This window comes from Pteropus alecto, unplaced genomic scaffold (assembly GCF_000325575.1).
Source record: "Pteropus alecto unplaced genomic scaffold, ASM32557v1 scaffold97, whole genome shotgun sequence".
In the NCBI taxonomy this organism is placed as follows: domain Eukaryota; kingdom Metazoa; phylum Chordata; class Mammalia; order Chiroptera; family Pteropodidae; genus Pteropus; species Pteropus alecto.
Window position 1 is genome coordinate 5,061,587 of NW_006439713.1, and position 16,314 is coordinate 5,077,900.

At 49.8% G+C, this 16,314-nt stretch overlaps 1 protein-coding gene and 1 pseudogene across 1 annotated transcript in view; both read right to left on the bottom strand.

Moving 5' to 3' along the window:
* DOPEY2 (dopey family member 2) overlaps nt 1–16,314 on the bottom strand; it is a 79,425-nt gene that overhangs the window by 52,585 nt on the left and 10,526 nt on the right. The window contains exons 2-4 of the mRNA XM_025050184.1: nt 5,633–5,814; nt 5,143–5,313; nt 1,415–1,604 (exon numbers count right to left, since the gene is read on the bottom strand). Coding sequence (XP_024905952.1) covers nt 1,415–1,604; nt 5,143–5,313; nt 5,633–5,814 — 543 coding nt within the window. The remainder of the gene's footprint in view (nt 1–1,414; nt 1,605–5,142; nt 5,314–5,632; nt 5,815–16,314) is intronic.
* Nucleotides 7,823–7,941, bottom strand: LOC112483791 (annotated as a pseudogene).

Below are 16,314 nucleotides of genomic sequence, written 5' to 3' on the forward strand. Positions count from 1 at the left end.
AAACGCTAATAAAAAGTTCTGAGAATTTAGAAAAAGAGAGGGAGACATCTAACAGGGAAACAGTGACGCTTTGTGAGAAAGCTGAGCTTGAAGGACCGGAAGCATCTACATGGAGATCTGTGGAGAAGGGACAGGCAGTGAGGGGCTGGAGCGAAGACAGCACCACAGACGTACGAGGTCAGGCCAAGCAGTCAGCCCTGGGAGCAGAGGAAGCCTGAAGCGGAGAGTAAGGGTTTTGGTGGGTTGGGAGCAGACTGTTAGAATACTCTTGAGTTTGGACTCTATCCACAGACCACAGGAAGCCAGATACTTCTCGAGCACATTACAGATATGAGCAGAGCTATGCTTTAGAAAAGCAGACCACCCGGTGATTAAAAGGAACAGCAGGAGTAGAGATAGGGTATGGAGAAACCAGTTAGAAATCATGCTGTGATCCCGAGGTAAGACCCAAGAAGTCGAAGCAGGGCAGTGAAAACGGAAAGACAGACGTGGTGCTGACGGGCATGTCTGTGAGGGTCTCCTGTCTCCTGAGCATTGTGGGAAGCGGTTCTTATCGACCTTTTCGCTTTGTCCTCAGAGAACCCATGAGAAAGATCCATTATTCCCACTTTGCAAAGAGGAATGGACTCAGGAGTAAGTAATTCACACCAAGTCCCCAACTTTCTTACTGAGGAATTCTATTTTCAACATTTTAAGTTCGAAGCATGGGTACACCACCAGGTGGCGACAGATGGCAAGCCATTAAACACACAGGTAAGTGTGGGGAGAGGAGACAAGGATTTGGGAGGTCCCCATTTTCAAGGTCATGAGAAAGGATGTCGTTGCCAGGGAAGAGAGCTGTCCTCAGGGCCTGGGGACGGACACCTGAGGAATCCAGACAATCCAGGTTTGAGAGCAGCCAGAGGGGAGGATGACAGCTGGAGCAGGACCAAGACAGTGGCCAGAGTGGGAGCCTTACATGCGGTGGTCAGTGTGACACAAGGCAGGGGAAGGGAACGAGACTGCAGCTAGAGCAGCAGTCTGTGCGAGGCTGTCAGCATCCGCGTGCCCTTTGCAGCTAAGCGCAGAGCTGATGAGGTGCGCCCTCCATGGGTGTGAGCGCTCATTTGAATATGCAAATCATAATGCATATGTTAAAAGTGATCACCACCATCATGGGTTTCCTCCTGCAGGATGACGCCTCCACGTTTGGCTAGATAACTCATCATTACGCACTCTGACTCCATTTCTCTCTGCTCCCTGATGTCCCTTTGCAGCCCAGTGACAACCGATGCCCACATACCCCAGCAGCCGCCATGCCCTGCTGACGACCGGTACCTGCGTGCCTGGCCAGCCCCCTTGCCCCAGTGACAACCGGTGCCCACGTGTCCCGGGCCAGCCAGCCCCCACGCCCCGGTGAAGAGACAGCACCCACCGTGAGCTGGTAATCTGTCCCCAGCATGTACTTCTGCTCCTTGCCCGGCAAGTCCCTGCTGATGTGGGCCACCACAAAGAGCGAGGCGGGCAGGCGGACAGACGGGCTCACCAGGACACTGCCCCAAAGGGCAGCGTAAAACACCTCTTTGCCGACCACCAGGGACAGTCTCAGGAGCAGAGCGTCTGTCCTGTGGGTGAGAGGACAGAAGTTCAGGGCTCCTTCCCCACGTGTCTCTGTGATTGCTTCATGCCTCAGCTCATTCTCCCCGGCCGGGAAAATGCCAGTGTCCCCACCAATCTAGCTGCTGCCACCTCGTGTCTTTGTCCACCTGCCACTGTCGCTGACACTAAATGTGCTAAAACACATGTCAGTCACTGAGAGGTACGGCTTCTTGGCCAACAGGCAGCGTAGGACTGGTTGTATCACCGTGGCACTAAGTCCATCTCTGCCTCTGGCCTCCCCATGGATGCCTTGCTACTTTTAGGACGATTCCGCCACCAAAGGGGATGAGCAGGTCAGCCGCTTCATACAGAAGCATAAAGAATCATAAACATGTCAAAAAAAAAAAAAAAAGGCGGATGTGACTGATTGGAGACTTAAATAATGATGAAGATACTCCCAACCTGAGCACAGACAAAATGTGACATTTGACTTCAGAAACGCTGGAGACCATATTTGCCTAGACCTCCCACTCCAGTGCAAGTGCCGTAAAGCCTGGGGCGGTGTTTTCTGTCCCTGCCCACAGCACCTCCGCACGGGCTCCCGGTCCGGGAAGTTCTCGTGCTGATGCCAATGTTTACTCATACCTTATCTTTGTCTAGGTCTTGCTCCTATGACACCACGTCATCAACTTCATGTGTGTCCTTTAGCAGAAGCAGTGTCATCAGTGGATCAAGGCTTGTTTTTCCACTGACGCTGACCACGGCCAGGCCTTTCTCTGCTCGGTGCTGTACCTGCAGCTGACTAGGGCACCTTCCTTGTCAACAATGAAGACAAAAATTGTGTGGCCGGGTGACAGCCTCCATCAATAGAACAGCAGAGGCAAATCCCCACAAAGGGATCTCGCTTAACGAGTGATCTGACTCAAAATCGGAAAGGGTTCCCTTTCTCACATGCTTCCAATACACAAAGACGACTGACAATAATTGCAGAAGGACTGGCCCAGTGGGATGCGCCGGTCTGCTCAGGTTTCTGGTGTCTGAATCCTGTCTGCTTCTTGGCTGTGGTCCCCAGGACCGCTTTAACCTCTGTGCACATTTGCTCTCTGCCGTGAGACGTGGGAAAGATGGAGATGTGAGCATCTCATGCAAACACACAGCACAGAGGACAGAGCAGTGCTCAGGCCACGTCGCCCACCACTGCCACTGCGTCGGCCCTGTTCGCTCACCTAGCGTCAGGTGAGCGTCTGGCACACAGCCGGCATGCGAAGAAACTGTCGGATGAACGCCACTGTTTCCCTCTTATTATAACCCAAACTGTCTTTGGCTTATTTCTCAGTAAGCAGTTGAGTATATACAAACAGATTTCATATAAAAAGTCTACCAGATTTCATATAAAAATTCATTTTTATATTAGAAATGAATTTTGTTCTCCTTAAGACTAGTCTGAGTCTTTTTGTCTCATGAAATATTTGTAGCAAATGATGCACGGTTTCGTCGTCTCGGGGAAAACAAAGAGGAAGTGGCATGAGTAACAGCCCAGTGTTTAGAAAAAGCACACAGAACGGTTAAGTGGCTGAAGGTACCAAACGGTCTTCTACCAAGGCTGAGAAAACCAAGAGAGCTCATCTTTGCCACCTCTGAAAACAATGCAGCAAAGGCCCTAATTTGTGGCGGAAGCACCACCGGCAGCTGCAGCTCCAGTAAGCCAGGCAGACAGGCAGCCCTGAACTAGGAAGAGACGCCTACGGCGACAGATTAGGGAGCCCAGAGTGCTCCAGGACCCCTCCCACGAGAAGGCCGCCGTCTAGGTAACGCACGCACCATGACGTCCTCCGCCGCTCACAGGGGTGAATTCCCAGTGCGCCCGCTGAACACCGGCCACGGAGCAGTTCCTCAGAAGAGGGGTTCCACTGTCACAAAGCCTGGGAAATGCCACATATGCTATCCCCTCTTCAATATTCAGAGAACACTAGCTAGTTTTTCTCTTTAAATAAATGTAGCTTTAAGTCTCATTTCTATTCTGAAAATTAACAGATATTAATAATTTACATGATGCTACTGTTCAGGAGATGGCCATCATTGACAGGACTTAGCTGTGCAGAGCCAGGTAAAGAGCAAGCTAACCGGGGTTAAAAGCTAAGTAACCTTCCACTACTAATTACTCTTATCACCTCAGTTGTAAAATTTCAAAATTAATGTGCACAGTTTAGTGTCCAGAATGCTAATCTTTTCAAGACCAACCAACAACCAAAAACAAAACAAAACCCCAAACCCCTACTATTTCCATCCTTCCTCATCCGCCTGGACAGCTGCACACGCATCTGTTTGGAAAACATGAAGGGGCCAGAACTTTTAGAAGGAGCCTGGGTCTAGGAGTCAAGTGACAGAATCTTGTAAAGGTCCTCCTGCTGACCCCTGCGTGACCGTGACCTTTCACTAACCCACACGCCTGCTGCGCCTCACCGTGTGCCACAGCCACAGGGCTTGGTGCTAGGCTGAAAACAGCAGAGACAGGCTCCGCCTCCTAAGGAAGGGACCCCAGCGATTCTCGACTCTCGGGGCGTTGCCACCTGCCAGATGGAATGGAAGCTCCACCCACTCACTCTATGTGAAAGATGGAAATGGCTGAAGTGCAAATTTCTGGTTAAGTTTGTCGAATCCCAGCACAGCTTGTGATTTAAAGCACCCTGGTCACTGGCCACACTCCCTCAAGCGATTCTGATTACGGTTCCCTTGAGTTTCGGGGAGGACCCCAAGCAGGCCTTGGACCGACTCCTTGACTCCACCTCCCCCTCTCGCACCCTCGAAGCGCAGCCAACACAACAGGCAAACGTGGTGCGGCTGGGGATGCGTCAGGCGGAAAATCCGAGCGATGTGTGCATCATCGAGTGGGAACGTCTACAAGCACAAAGCTTTCGCTTTGCCAGTCGGGCTGTGCATGAGCTCCGGGCACAGATCCCGTGGACGGAGGTTAGCACCGCGGCATCACTCAGAACGCGTTCTTATGTCCTAATCCCCCAGAAGAACAGGGCACTGGACGCGCAGTGGTCTGAGTGGTGTATTCTCTCTCCCGTTCCCAAGCAGCGACCGAAACACCTGCCTGCACTTTTACGCATGTCAGCTTTACAAATTTCTCCCAGTGTTGCTGAGATTTATCAAACTACTCTGTCTGCCTAGTAGCCCCTGTCAAGCCCTCCTGGGGAATGAAACCCGGCCTTGCGTTTTTACCAGAAGCAGCCTAGTTCACTGGGAAGAAGGACTTCGGAATCTGATGTGTGCAGGGGCTGGAACGTCAACTCTGCTGCCCACTGACTGTGTGACTCTGGGAAACTCACCTGTGCTCTCTCACCTGTAAACGGAGGTACTGCCCAGAGAACACAGCACTTCGTCGAGCAGAGACCACCACAGAAATGTGGACCATCGACCCCGCTTTATGGCGTCCCCTGCTCCGCGTGTCTCTGCATTTCTTTCCCATTTCTTATAAAGCAATGAATGACATAAAGACAAGCAGCCCGGCCCACTCGCCCGGGAGCGGCAGAGCCAGCAGCACCGGCTGCGACCCACCTGTCATAGATCTCTGAGCCCTCCTCGAGACCGGGCAGCAGGCCGATGATGAAGGCCTGGAGGCTGGGCAGGAGCAGCTTCTGCAGCGGGAGAAAGTACTTCTCATACAGGCCAAGCAGCACGGGCCGCACCGACATGGCTGCGTTCGCCAGGAGAGGGAACAACCCACAGCTTTGGGGGAGAACACAGGGAGCGGGGGGACAAATGAGACACCTAATCACAAGTCCCAGGTGACCGGCCAGCCATCCACACGGGAGATGTCACGACGTACCGCCAGCGAAGAGCAGCATGTGCACACTACACTGCTGCCTAACGAGAGGCCTGGGAGGAGGGACCCCCACGGGTGGAGCCGGTCACCTCCCGGGATGGCTTCACGATGGACTGCCCCACCCCCCTGAATTTTGCTTGTTTACCATTCGCTTATCTTGTGAACTGAAATATGGATTACTTGAGTAATAAAAAAAATCACACCATGGGGCAGCTGTCATACCTGTACAGGAACAAATCCTTGGCCAGCCATTTGGTCCCCACAATTTTAAAGATAATCTCATAGGTTTCCAGGGCTTTCAAGTGCACACCACTGGGCAGAGCAGGATGCAGGCACTGAGCTAGCCTCTTGCTGATAATGAGCCGTCTGGGCAACAAGGAATACTTCAGGTTGCTCTGAAGAGCCTGGAAAACACAAGGAAAAACCCATGAGGAAGGCTGGTGATATTTACAATGGAGAGTAAGTCCGCCGGGCTGGAAGGCAGCAGCAGGCCCCAGTGGGGCTGTAAAAAACGAGACAGGACAGGACTGTGCGGGAGGGCCTGGGGACCATGAGCCAGGCTTCGGGGACGTGGGTGCTGGGAGGCGCCCCACAAGGCTGGGCATGAGGCGGGCCCTAGACTTAAGAGTAAGGAAGACTGTCCTCCTCAAAGTGACTCTGTCACCATCAGGCCAGCTTCTCAGCCACACATGGGAACCCGTGTGCAGGTGAGGGCCGTGTGTTTCCGTCTAGGAAAGCCTCCAGTCTTCACAGACGAGGCGGAACATGGAGCATATCAGGACAGGCGACCTCCCGTCCTAAGACGACCCTGTTCTCTGAGCCACGGAAGCCTCGGGATGTTTCCGCAAGGAGAGAAAGAAGCTTGAATTTCCCCATCATTCTCTCAGCTCGGCTTCACGGCCACGTGGATCTGAGCAGACAGTAGCCCCAGAAGAGACAGGGGGCACTTCTAGACTGTGACTCCTGGCACCTTCACCAGCTAACCCCGCAGGAGAAACAGAAGCCTGTTGGCAAGGAGCGACAGTCCCGTCCTCAAGCAGGACACAGGCCCTGTCTGTGCCAAAGCATCCCTGGGTGTCTGCTGCACCAGGAGTGTGAGTGGGCCAGTGCTATCCCTCAAGGTATCAGGCACTGTGGCGGGGTGGGTCCTTGTGACTCAACCTTGCTACATCAAGTGTCTGTCATTAAGGCGGAACAACCCACACACATAACCCACACCAATGTTTACTGAGAGCCTTTAGGGCAAAGTCCACCTCTCTTAAAAGCCACTCCAAGGCCTCCGCAGGGGACTCCTGCCTGCTCCGCCCTCCTGTCTCCTAACGCTTCAGCTCCACCTGCGGCCCGGTCTGCCCGGTCTGCCCTTCCCAACCCCTCTGCCCCAACGTCCTTCCTCCCCGTGGCCTGCCTCCTTTTCCTCACAGGAGACTTAGCTCGGCACCCATCTCGTGCAGGCAGGATGGTCCTCCCCCACTGGGGTCCATGTGCACACCTGTCACTGACTTCCAGCGCTGTTCTCATGATTACCTGCCTAAGGGTCTGACTTGGGTGGCAGGGAGCTCAGAGCAGGTCTGTCTCCTCCCCGTTTTTTTTATTTTTTCCGCGCTCTGCACGATGCCTACAACAAAGCGAGCTATCTGGAGAATGGCACAGACATGTGCAATGCCCACTGCATTCTGTCCATGTGTCAGAACCGCTGAGCCCTGGACCATCTGGTCTTAGGGGCATGAGAGCTTTATTTTTACAAACAAACAATATGATCCTACCCCATCCCCTCCAAAATACTGAGATTATGGAGGAGGTAAAAGGAAGAGAAGGAAAAGAATGTTTTTTTACCAGAAGCCTGTGGTCTAATAGAACTCTCAAATTCAATAAAATCACACCTTAAAAAACAAAACAAAAAACAAAACAGATACAACCAAAGGTCATCAAGAAATATCTTAAAACTCTTATCTTAAAAATAAGAGTCTGATATCTTTAAACAAAGGGAAAGCCAAGAAAATATTTAAACGAGCTTATGTAAAAACAAACAAACAACTGAGGAGGTGACCCGAAACATAGGCCGTGATGAAGGATCGGAACAGACGGACAGATGGCTGCAGCAGAATGGAAATGAACGTGGCAGACGTACAGGAAATGGCACATCTATTACGGACATTTTCAAACATATCAAAAGCACGTACAATAGCAACACAACAGCTTCAACAAGTACCAACTCCTGGCCAGTCCTGAAGACATGGCTCTTAGAAAACAATGTCTGTGACTCGGCTGGCTGACTGATGTGGCCGTGGGCTTTCTCCGTGATTCAAGAGTAGGAGAGCGAAACTGTTATTTTTGTCAGCACAGAGCTTTCGCTTTTGAAGTCACTACCAACTCTCATTTTTGCTCAGTGTAATCTTCTTCTTTTTTTTTTTACGCCTACAGCACCTGGTCTTCCTAGGTTGTCTCCCATCCAAGTACTAACCACGCCCAACCCTGCTTAGCTTCCGAGATCAGACGAGATCGGGCATGTTCAGGGTGGCATGGCCGTAGACTGCTCTGTGTATTCTAAGGACATCTACTATTTGAGGTGCAAACTAGGTGACCCATTCCCTGCAGTGGGTCATCTGGGATTCACAAGTGCTTGGTTTCTTTCCCCTCTAGATGTGGCAGGTAGACTCACTCAGGCCAGGGAAATGAGTGGAATAATACATGTCACTTCTGGCACAGGCTTTAGAAGACAGCTCAAACCTCGTCAGGTTCTCTCTTCCCAGCACTTAGCTCATGCAGACATGGGTTGAGATGGAGCCTGTTCCAATCTGACTCCCTGAGAAATTAGAGCAAACAATACTTGCTGACCCAGTAAGGCAGAACTCAACCATGGTATAAAAACCAGAGACTGGGGACTGTTTGTTACCAGGACTTAACCCTCCCTCTCCTGACTGATACACACACCTCTTCTCCTTTAAATGTGATTACAATGAACCACAACCATTTGTTTCAAATAAAGGAGCTGGTTGCTATTTCTTTCTCATCTGAATTTCTTATGCCATTTACTTTAATTTGAAAAAGAAAAAGAAACAACCAAGAAATGAGGCTGTGACTAGCAGCGTGGCATCAATTCTGCTCTGTATGTGCCCAGGTGAATCAACACGAACATGGCACATCTGAGACAAGGACTCTGCCTACTGAGGAAAAGGCACCCAGTGATGAAAGAAGCTGTCTGGTTCGAAAACGTGGCAAGAGCAGAGGATATAAACGGGCAGTAGTTAGAAAAATGAAAAGATACCCTTCTTGATAAGAAAAATGCAAACTAAAACTACCAGGAAATGCCATTGTTCTCACCCATCAGATTGGCAAGTTAGATCAAAGCGCACAGGTTCTGGTGTAGAGCACAGCCACCCAGAGATCACGGATCAAGTTCATCACGCCGAGAGTCAGAATTTGGCCAGACAGAACTCGTAAGCCTGCTCTGTGGGGGCGGTTACGATACTGAACCCCTCTGTACCTTTCTATCATTAAAAATGGGACTAAAATAGGACGTAGGTCATAATGATTGTGTTAACACACTTCCCACAGAGCCTGACACTTCACATGTGTCAAAACTGAGGCTAAACAGGACTGAGGCTATCAGAACGCCTGGTTTAAGTGTGTATGCTTTCGGGCCAGAGCCTCCGATTTTGGTTCCACCACTTGTCAACTGCAAGCTAAAATGAGTGACCACAAGGGCTCAACAGGGAACAATGGATACCGCAGCCACTTCTGTACAGAGCAAGTCTCCCCTCAACCCTCACTCCGACAATGTCTCCCTATGCTTTACACCATGACATTGGCTTTGGTTGTGAGCAGCGCTCTTAGAAGAACTGATTTATGTATAATACACTCTAGACAGTTTGCAGCAAAGTGACAAAGAAGTTCTGCTTCCATATCCATATAATCAATGGAAAGGAAAGCGAAACCACACAAAACAAAACCCGTAACACGAGGTTTTGCTAGCTACTTCCTCCTCATGTTCCTCCATGCCTGGGATACTTAGAGTTCCTCTGATGTTAGGTGAATAAAAAAGTTCCTCTGCTGCAAAAGTAAAAAAATAAAAAAAATAAAAAATAAAATAAAATAAAATAAAATGAGTGACCACATGTGAAGAATTTAGCACAGTGCCTGGAATGGAGTGAACCATCAACAAATGTTATGTCTTATCCTAAGGACAAACTGAAAATCAAGCACAAGATTTAGTGGAGAGAAATGCATTGCATCTTTTAAAGAACTGATTATAACCCAGTTGTTTACTAATAGCGCCCTTCATTGTCAGAAAAGCAAACAAGGACACAAGTTAGATGCATTAAGGAGAAAGACAGAAATGGTATTAGAAAGGAAAGGCTCAACTGTTGTACCTGGAAGTAAATCAACTGTAAACCGCAAATCTAGTAAGAAATCCGAGACACAGAAGTTGGAGAAAATCTGCATATAATAACAGGTGGAGTTGGAGAACCTAAAATGTCTTTTTAAGAAGACAGAGGAAAAGATAACTAGAAATTGATATTTGAGATTAAAGGGGGAAAGTATTATTTCTTAAATGGTATTTCATGAAAATTTTCTAGAACATTTTGCAAGATGGAAGACGAGATCAGAATCGCCGGGTGAAGATGCTATTTCTCAAATTGATATTTGAGATTAAAGGGGGAAAGTATTATTTCTTAAATGAAAATTTTCTAGAACATTTTGCAAGCTGGAAGACGAGATCAGAATCGCCGGGTGAAGATGCTTCCCAGGTGGCAGCTGGAAACACTTCTGGAACCGAAGGACTTCCCCAGACTGAGCTGCTCGCCCCTGAGTGCCGAGTACGCAGGAAATGGGGTCGTGGGCCTTATTTAAAAACTCCTTTTGCTCGAGCAGTAGCATCTTGAATGGGAACCTGTCTGAAGGGGCGCATAAGCAACTCTTGCCGCCATTAAGGAAAGCCTGCTCTTCACCATCCCCCGCGGGCTCTTCGCCATCACCAGCAGGCTCTGAGCAGCTCCCCGGTGGGACAGTAGGAAAAGCCGGTCCTCTGGTCAGCGGTAAGGCACACCACGAAGCCCCCCATTCTGGCTCCCTGAAAGTCCACCTTTGTGAGACGTTTCCTTCAGCCCGACTGAGGGCTAACACACAGCCACGAGGTGAACACCTCCCTCAGAGCCCACCCAGCGTGGTGGCTCAGCCTGTGGCCTTCCTCAGTCAGACACCCTTGATCCAGAGGCCCCTCTACCTGTGAGCTGTCGACTCGTGTGCCTCGGGCGGCAGCCAAGCACCTGGCCCACGGGCCGGCCCACTGCCAGGCTCTCGACGATGCTTCTAGGTAGGAAACTGGAGGGGTCCTGCTGCCTTCCCCCCGAGAGGTGAGGTCAAGCCTAACGCCCACAGCTGCCGCTGCTTTTGGAAAAGCGCATGTTCCACTCAGAGCAGCCCTGGCCTAGGAGGTTTCAGAACAGCGCAGTGCAGCGCACCTCCACTGGGCGTGAAAAATGGTGCGGCTGCAAACACACAGCACGTCGGCTCCTCAAAATTTAAACATTTGATTTGTTTACCAAATTACCTTACGATCTGGCAACTCCACTTCTGGGTGCACATCCCAGAGAACTGAAAGCAGAGATTCAAACAGATTATTTGCACAACCATGCATTATTTACAACAGCCAAAAAGGCAGGAACCACCCGAGGGCCCATGGCAGGGTGACTGGATACACAAGACGTGGTACATACACAACGGGGCGTCAGTCGGCCTTAAAACTCAAATGCGTGCTACAACACGGATGAACCTTGAAGACGTTATTCTAGGTGGGGCAAGCCTGTCACAAAAGGACAAACACTGTATGATTCCGCTCACACCAGGTCCCTAGAGTCAGAGTCATAGAGACAGAGAGCAGAATGGTGGTGCCAGAGGCTGGGGATGGTGGGGAGGGAGTTGGTGTCGAATGGGGACAGAGTTTCTGTTTGAGACGGTCAAAAGTTCTGGAGATGGATGGTGTTGATGGCTGCACGATGTGAATACAATGAATGCCGCTGAACTGTCCACTTAAAAATAGTTAAAATGGTAAATTTTATGAGTATTTTACTGCTGCCAAAAAAGAAAAAAGAAATGAACACTGTTTCCTGCTAACTGTTCCTGTCAGCTAATCTACACGAACCATGAGTGACGTTTGCATGCTGGACTGTACTACACACTCCTTCCTGACCAGAGAAAAGGGGACTCCTTTTAACAGATTCTGAAGGGACTCAGGGACGCTGCTAACTGTGAGTTTTAGCCCTTCTTTAGCAAGACGCCACCTGAACCGAGCCCCACCTTCGAGCGCCTGAACATCACTGGCTCTTCACGCCCCTCCCAGCTGGAACCGCAGGCAGCTCAGGGAGTCCCACCCCGACGCCGCCTTCCGCTTTCCAGCCTCTAACCCAGCATCTGGCTTGGGGAGGACCCTTGTCCCGCGAGAAAAGCGCAGTGAACGTTTCCAGGGACATTTCGTTGTTTGGGTTGTATTCTTCAGGAAACCAGAAACCCAACATGACTGGCCAGTGATCATAATATGTATAGTTTAAACAATGAATAAAAACAATGTACACTAAAAAGAAATAAGAAATGTTTTTCTACAACTATTGAATAAATTATCTCAGGAAAACAGATGAATTGGAAGGGAAAATGGGCCATGTTTTCAAAATCACTTTTTAATGGGTTAAACAGAAAGGAAAAATTATAACGTGACAGGAAATTAAACTTCCTTATTTATTTCACTCAGACAATATGCTATTTTAACAACATTCCTTGAACTAAAGTTACGATATAATGACAGTATTTTTAACTTCATTGTATTCATGGGCTCAACAGGCTGACCTTAAAACAAAACAATAAAATACAAGTTTGAAAAAAAAGGTCTGAACCACATCTGAGCTTCATTAACAGAGACCAGGAAGTGTCTTACTTTGCCCCACCCAAGACGATGTCTGTGTTTCACTCTGACATTACACAATCTGACAGTCTGATACCCTCCAGGATGCTCGGCATGATTCAGAATGGGTCTATGTAAGAAACATGATGACAAATTTAAAAAGGGTACACCACAGACTTAAAAGTAATTTTATACAACTAAAATGATGCAAAAGCTGATTCAATACATTTTGTTACATAAAATGGTTAAGATGATAGATTTTATGTTATGTGTCTTTTATCACAATATGGGTGGGGAGAGTTATTTGATTAAAAATGTTTTAGCTTATAAAATGAAATTTTAAATGTTTCTTTTAAAAGTTCCTGTCTAGAAGAGACAGCCCCTACCTGCTCTTACACAGAACGAGAATGCTGACTTAGGAATGCCAGACGCCTGTCTCCAAAGAAACGTCAAGCACGCCAACTTAAAAGCATGTCTCTCATCAAGCACATGGTAAAACACCGGCATATCTTCCTTCTGGAAGTCAGTCAAGGAACATTTACAAGGATGTTCATTTCCTGCCACAAAACACCAAGGTATACAGTAAGAAAGACCGGCCAGGTGGCACGAGCCTGAACACTCGTTAAGTATCTGCTAAGGGACAGCAACGGTGCCCTTCCGGAAAAAATGAAAACAGAGCAGACACTGAAATAATAACAAGACTGGCCAGGACTTCCCACATTAAAGGAGGCCGAGTACCGCTGGCGGGTGTCGCACTTTACCTGACAGGCAGTAACCTGGCCACCTGGACAGCTTGGAGGGGCGGAGAAATAGCAAGAGACGGCTGAAGAAACAGGCAAATTTCAAGGCCCCCAGAGCCACTGCAGGAGGTTGGGTTTTCACTGGTAGCAAGTGAGGTCAGCTTTTGTTTAATTGGGGGATTGTCACTCATTCACGCCTCTGTAAACAAGGCACTTCCTTCTCAGAAAGGTCACTGACCGAACTATCTGTGCGTTGCATTTAGACAGGACTGCTGAACACTAGCAGCAAACCTGCACCGTCAGCCAACCCAACACGGTGACAGCATCCAAGTCCCGTGATCCCAGCCTGCAGTGAAGCTACCAGCAGGGCGTGCGGCTTAACTCAACCTTCCACACCAGTTAGAGAGGTTTCAGAATACGTTTTCTTCGTCTATAAATTTCTTTAAATTATTTTATTTCTTTTGAATAGTGTTGTAGTGAATATTAACTTACATTCTCTGGGCAAATACCACGCTGCCTGGGCGGGCACCACCTCACGCTGCGCATGCGCACCTGCCGGGCTGGCCATGCGCAGACGGAGAGCCGAAGGCGCAGGTGCGCGGGGCCAGCCCGCAGCTGGGACTACCCAAACGTCCGTGGGAAGGGCAGCCTGCTGAAGCTCTGGGCCCGGCAGGCTCACACACTCGTTTTTAACAGTGCCGCTGGCTGGCTCTGCTGTGGAGGGATGCTCTGCTGGTCTCAGCTGTGAGAAAGCACAGAAAGGCAGCGCCAGGGGAACACGATGGGGGCGCAGGCCCTGCACGAGCCGGACCTAGGTCTGAGGCGGGCCCCACCTGTCGTGGTTGTCCAGTCTTGTCACGAGTTGCCTGACCATGCTGACGCGCCGTCTTCTCACACAGAAAATGTGCCGTCACCTACTCACTGGCTGGTCATGTGGGTTAGACTCAAGAAGGGGCTGACTCATTCGGGGTTTCATTCCGTTTCCACTTCCCCAGCGTCAGGGTTAACACAGCGCAGGCACGCGCACGCGCATGCGCGAGCACACGCGCGGCAAGAGCGCCAGGGTCCCTCGATCTCCCTGTTAAGATGACCGGGAACTGACATTCTAGGTCACAGAGGACAAGCTACAGCACACATGTTCAAGTACCGCTCTTTAATCTTTTCCCTTCCGAACTTATTACAACATTTAGGTTCTAAAAGCCACTCTCAGCACTGACACCAATTTTCCCTGTCTTTCCGCACAGAGACTCTAGGTGGCTAGCTGTCATTCCTGCCATGTCTCCAGACTTACGTTTTATTCTTCTCCAACGGCAGTGCACTTGCTCAGCGCTCTGACATTCACCCCCCACACCCGACTCTGACACCCCACGTGGGCCGTGGCCCTGGCTGAGCTGAAGCACTGGGAGGCCTCCAGCAAGTCTGAGCGTCAGTGTCTTCATCAGTAAAAGGGGTTAAATGGCACAGACTTTGGAGGATTACAGATTTGAAAAATTGGTGACGAGCATGTAACGGGCTCACCGAAGGGAATCACTGTATTTGGGTGGCCCAGGGGCCAACTGGCTCAGAAGTGATGGAAAATGGCGGGTGGTCAAAGCAACTGAATTCTAAAGTAAAACACATGGAAATGAATGTGTGGGGTAAACACGCCCTACAGAACATATTCTCAACTCTGAAACACACATGATGCAGAGATACTGAAATACTCAAGAATTTACGATCACAAACCAGAACACATAATAAAGGTAATCGCGCCATGAAGATACTTTAAACGTGGTCTATGGAAATTTTTTTTTGCTTTGCTTAAACAAATTTTAATCTACATGCAAATGATATAGTTAACAAACCGACCAACCAAAAACCTATTACATGGAAGTCAGAACTGGAAGAGAAGAGCATCTTGAGGACAAAAATCTCATTGCAAATCCCAAACAGGCTTCCGTCCCAAAAATTCCTCCAGGAGAACGCAATGTTCTTCAAAATTCACACCTAGAACAGAATTGGCCTGCTCAGATGAGAATGTACCCCTTCCTGCACCGAGCAGCCTTCTCTAGAGAGGTCCTGAGCATACTTCCACAGTTTGAGAGGGGCTGCTCAGAGCTCAGGACGTGGGACATGTCCTCCCAGAGTGCTCAGTTCACCGGCCCACAAGCGCCTGGGGCACGGGAGTGTGGGATCTGCACGGGGCACCAGTAATTCAGAGTGGAATGGAATTCAGTCTCAGTCGGGCACACAACTCCCAGCGGGGCACCGCCCGCTCAGTCTGCTCAGGGTCTGACCGTGGTCGTCCTCCTCTGTGCTCTGCCTCTGCTCCCCTGTCCCCGAGACACGTTATCTGCACAGAAGCAGGTGACAGTTAAAGAACAAGCTCTCGGTGGTGAGGAGGGAAGGGGCCGCTAATAATGCCCACAGGAACAGTGACAAAGGCATGAAAGCCTGGCTCTCCCAGATTGGTTCACGCCCAAAGCTGGCCCTTGTCTCCCAAACGCAGCAGCTATAAAACGGCCAGGGACACCGGGAACCAAGAGGCAGAACACGTGGCTGGCACAAAGCGCGTGCTGGCAGAACATGACCTCTGCAGAAATGCAATGGGGTCCTGTACTTAGGATAAGACCTGCACAGATGGGGAGACAGAAAATCCTCTGTAATATCTCTATAAAAACCTGATACCAGCCAGAACCACGCCGATGCAGACGGCACGGGTGCAGATCAGCACAAGGCATTCTGCATCTTTTACAAACACCTTTACTGTCAAGAAACAAGTGTGGACGCATCAGCCCTCGGAGGACATAGGCTCTGATGGGTTAAGGGCGGAATAGGCTATGCCACCATACAAGGCTAAATGAAGAAACGCATCACCTCACACCCAGAACGACAGCAGTGGTTCTCAAACTGGGGAAAGTTTGCCCCCAAGGGACACCTGGCAACGTGTGGAGACGTTTCTGGTGTTACAATGGGGAGGGCGTGCTACTAGCATTTAGTGGACATTGGCCAGGATGCTGACAGACATCCCAGAGTGCACGGGATGGCAGCATTGTGGATGCCAGCCGCGCGGAGGCCGAGTGACCCCACTGCGGAGGAACCCCGCTGCGGAGGAGCACATGTTTGCCCAGTGCAAGGGCTAACGGCATCCTGAAAGGACCCAGCTTTCTCAGGCTTATTTGCTCCCAGCGGTGACTTGACTCATCCTTAGGTTTTCCTCTCATGGCCTCTGATATCTGCCACACATTCAGGCGTTAAATTCTCACCCAACTACAGAGAGAAGCAAAAAA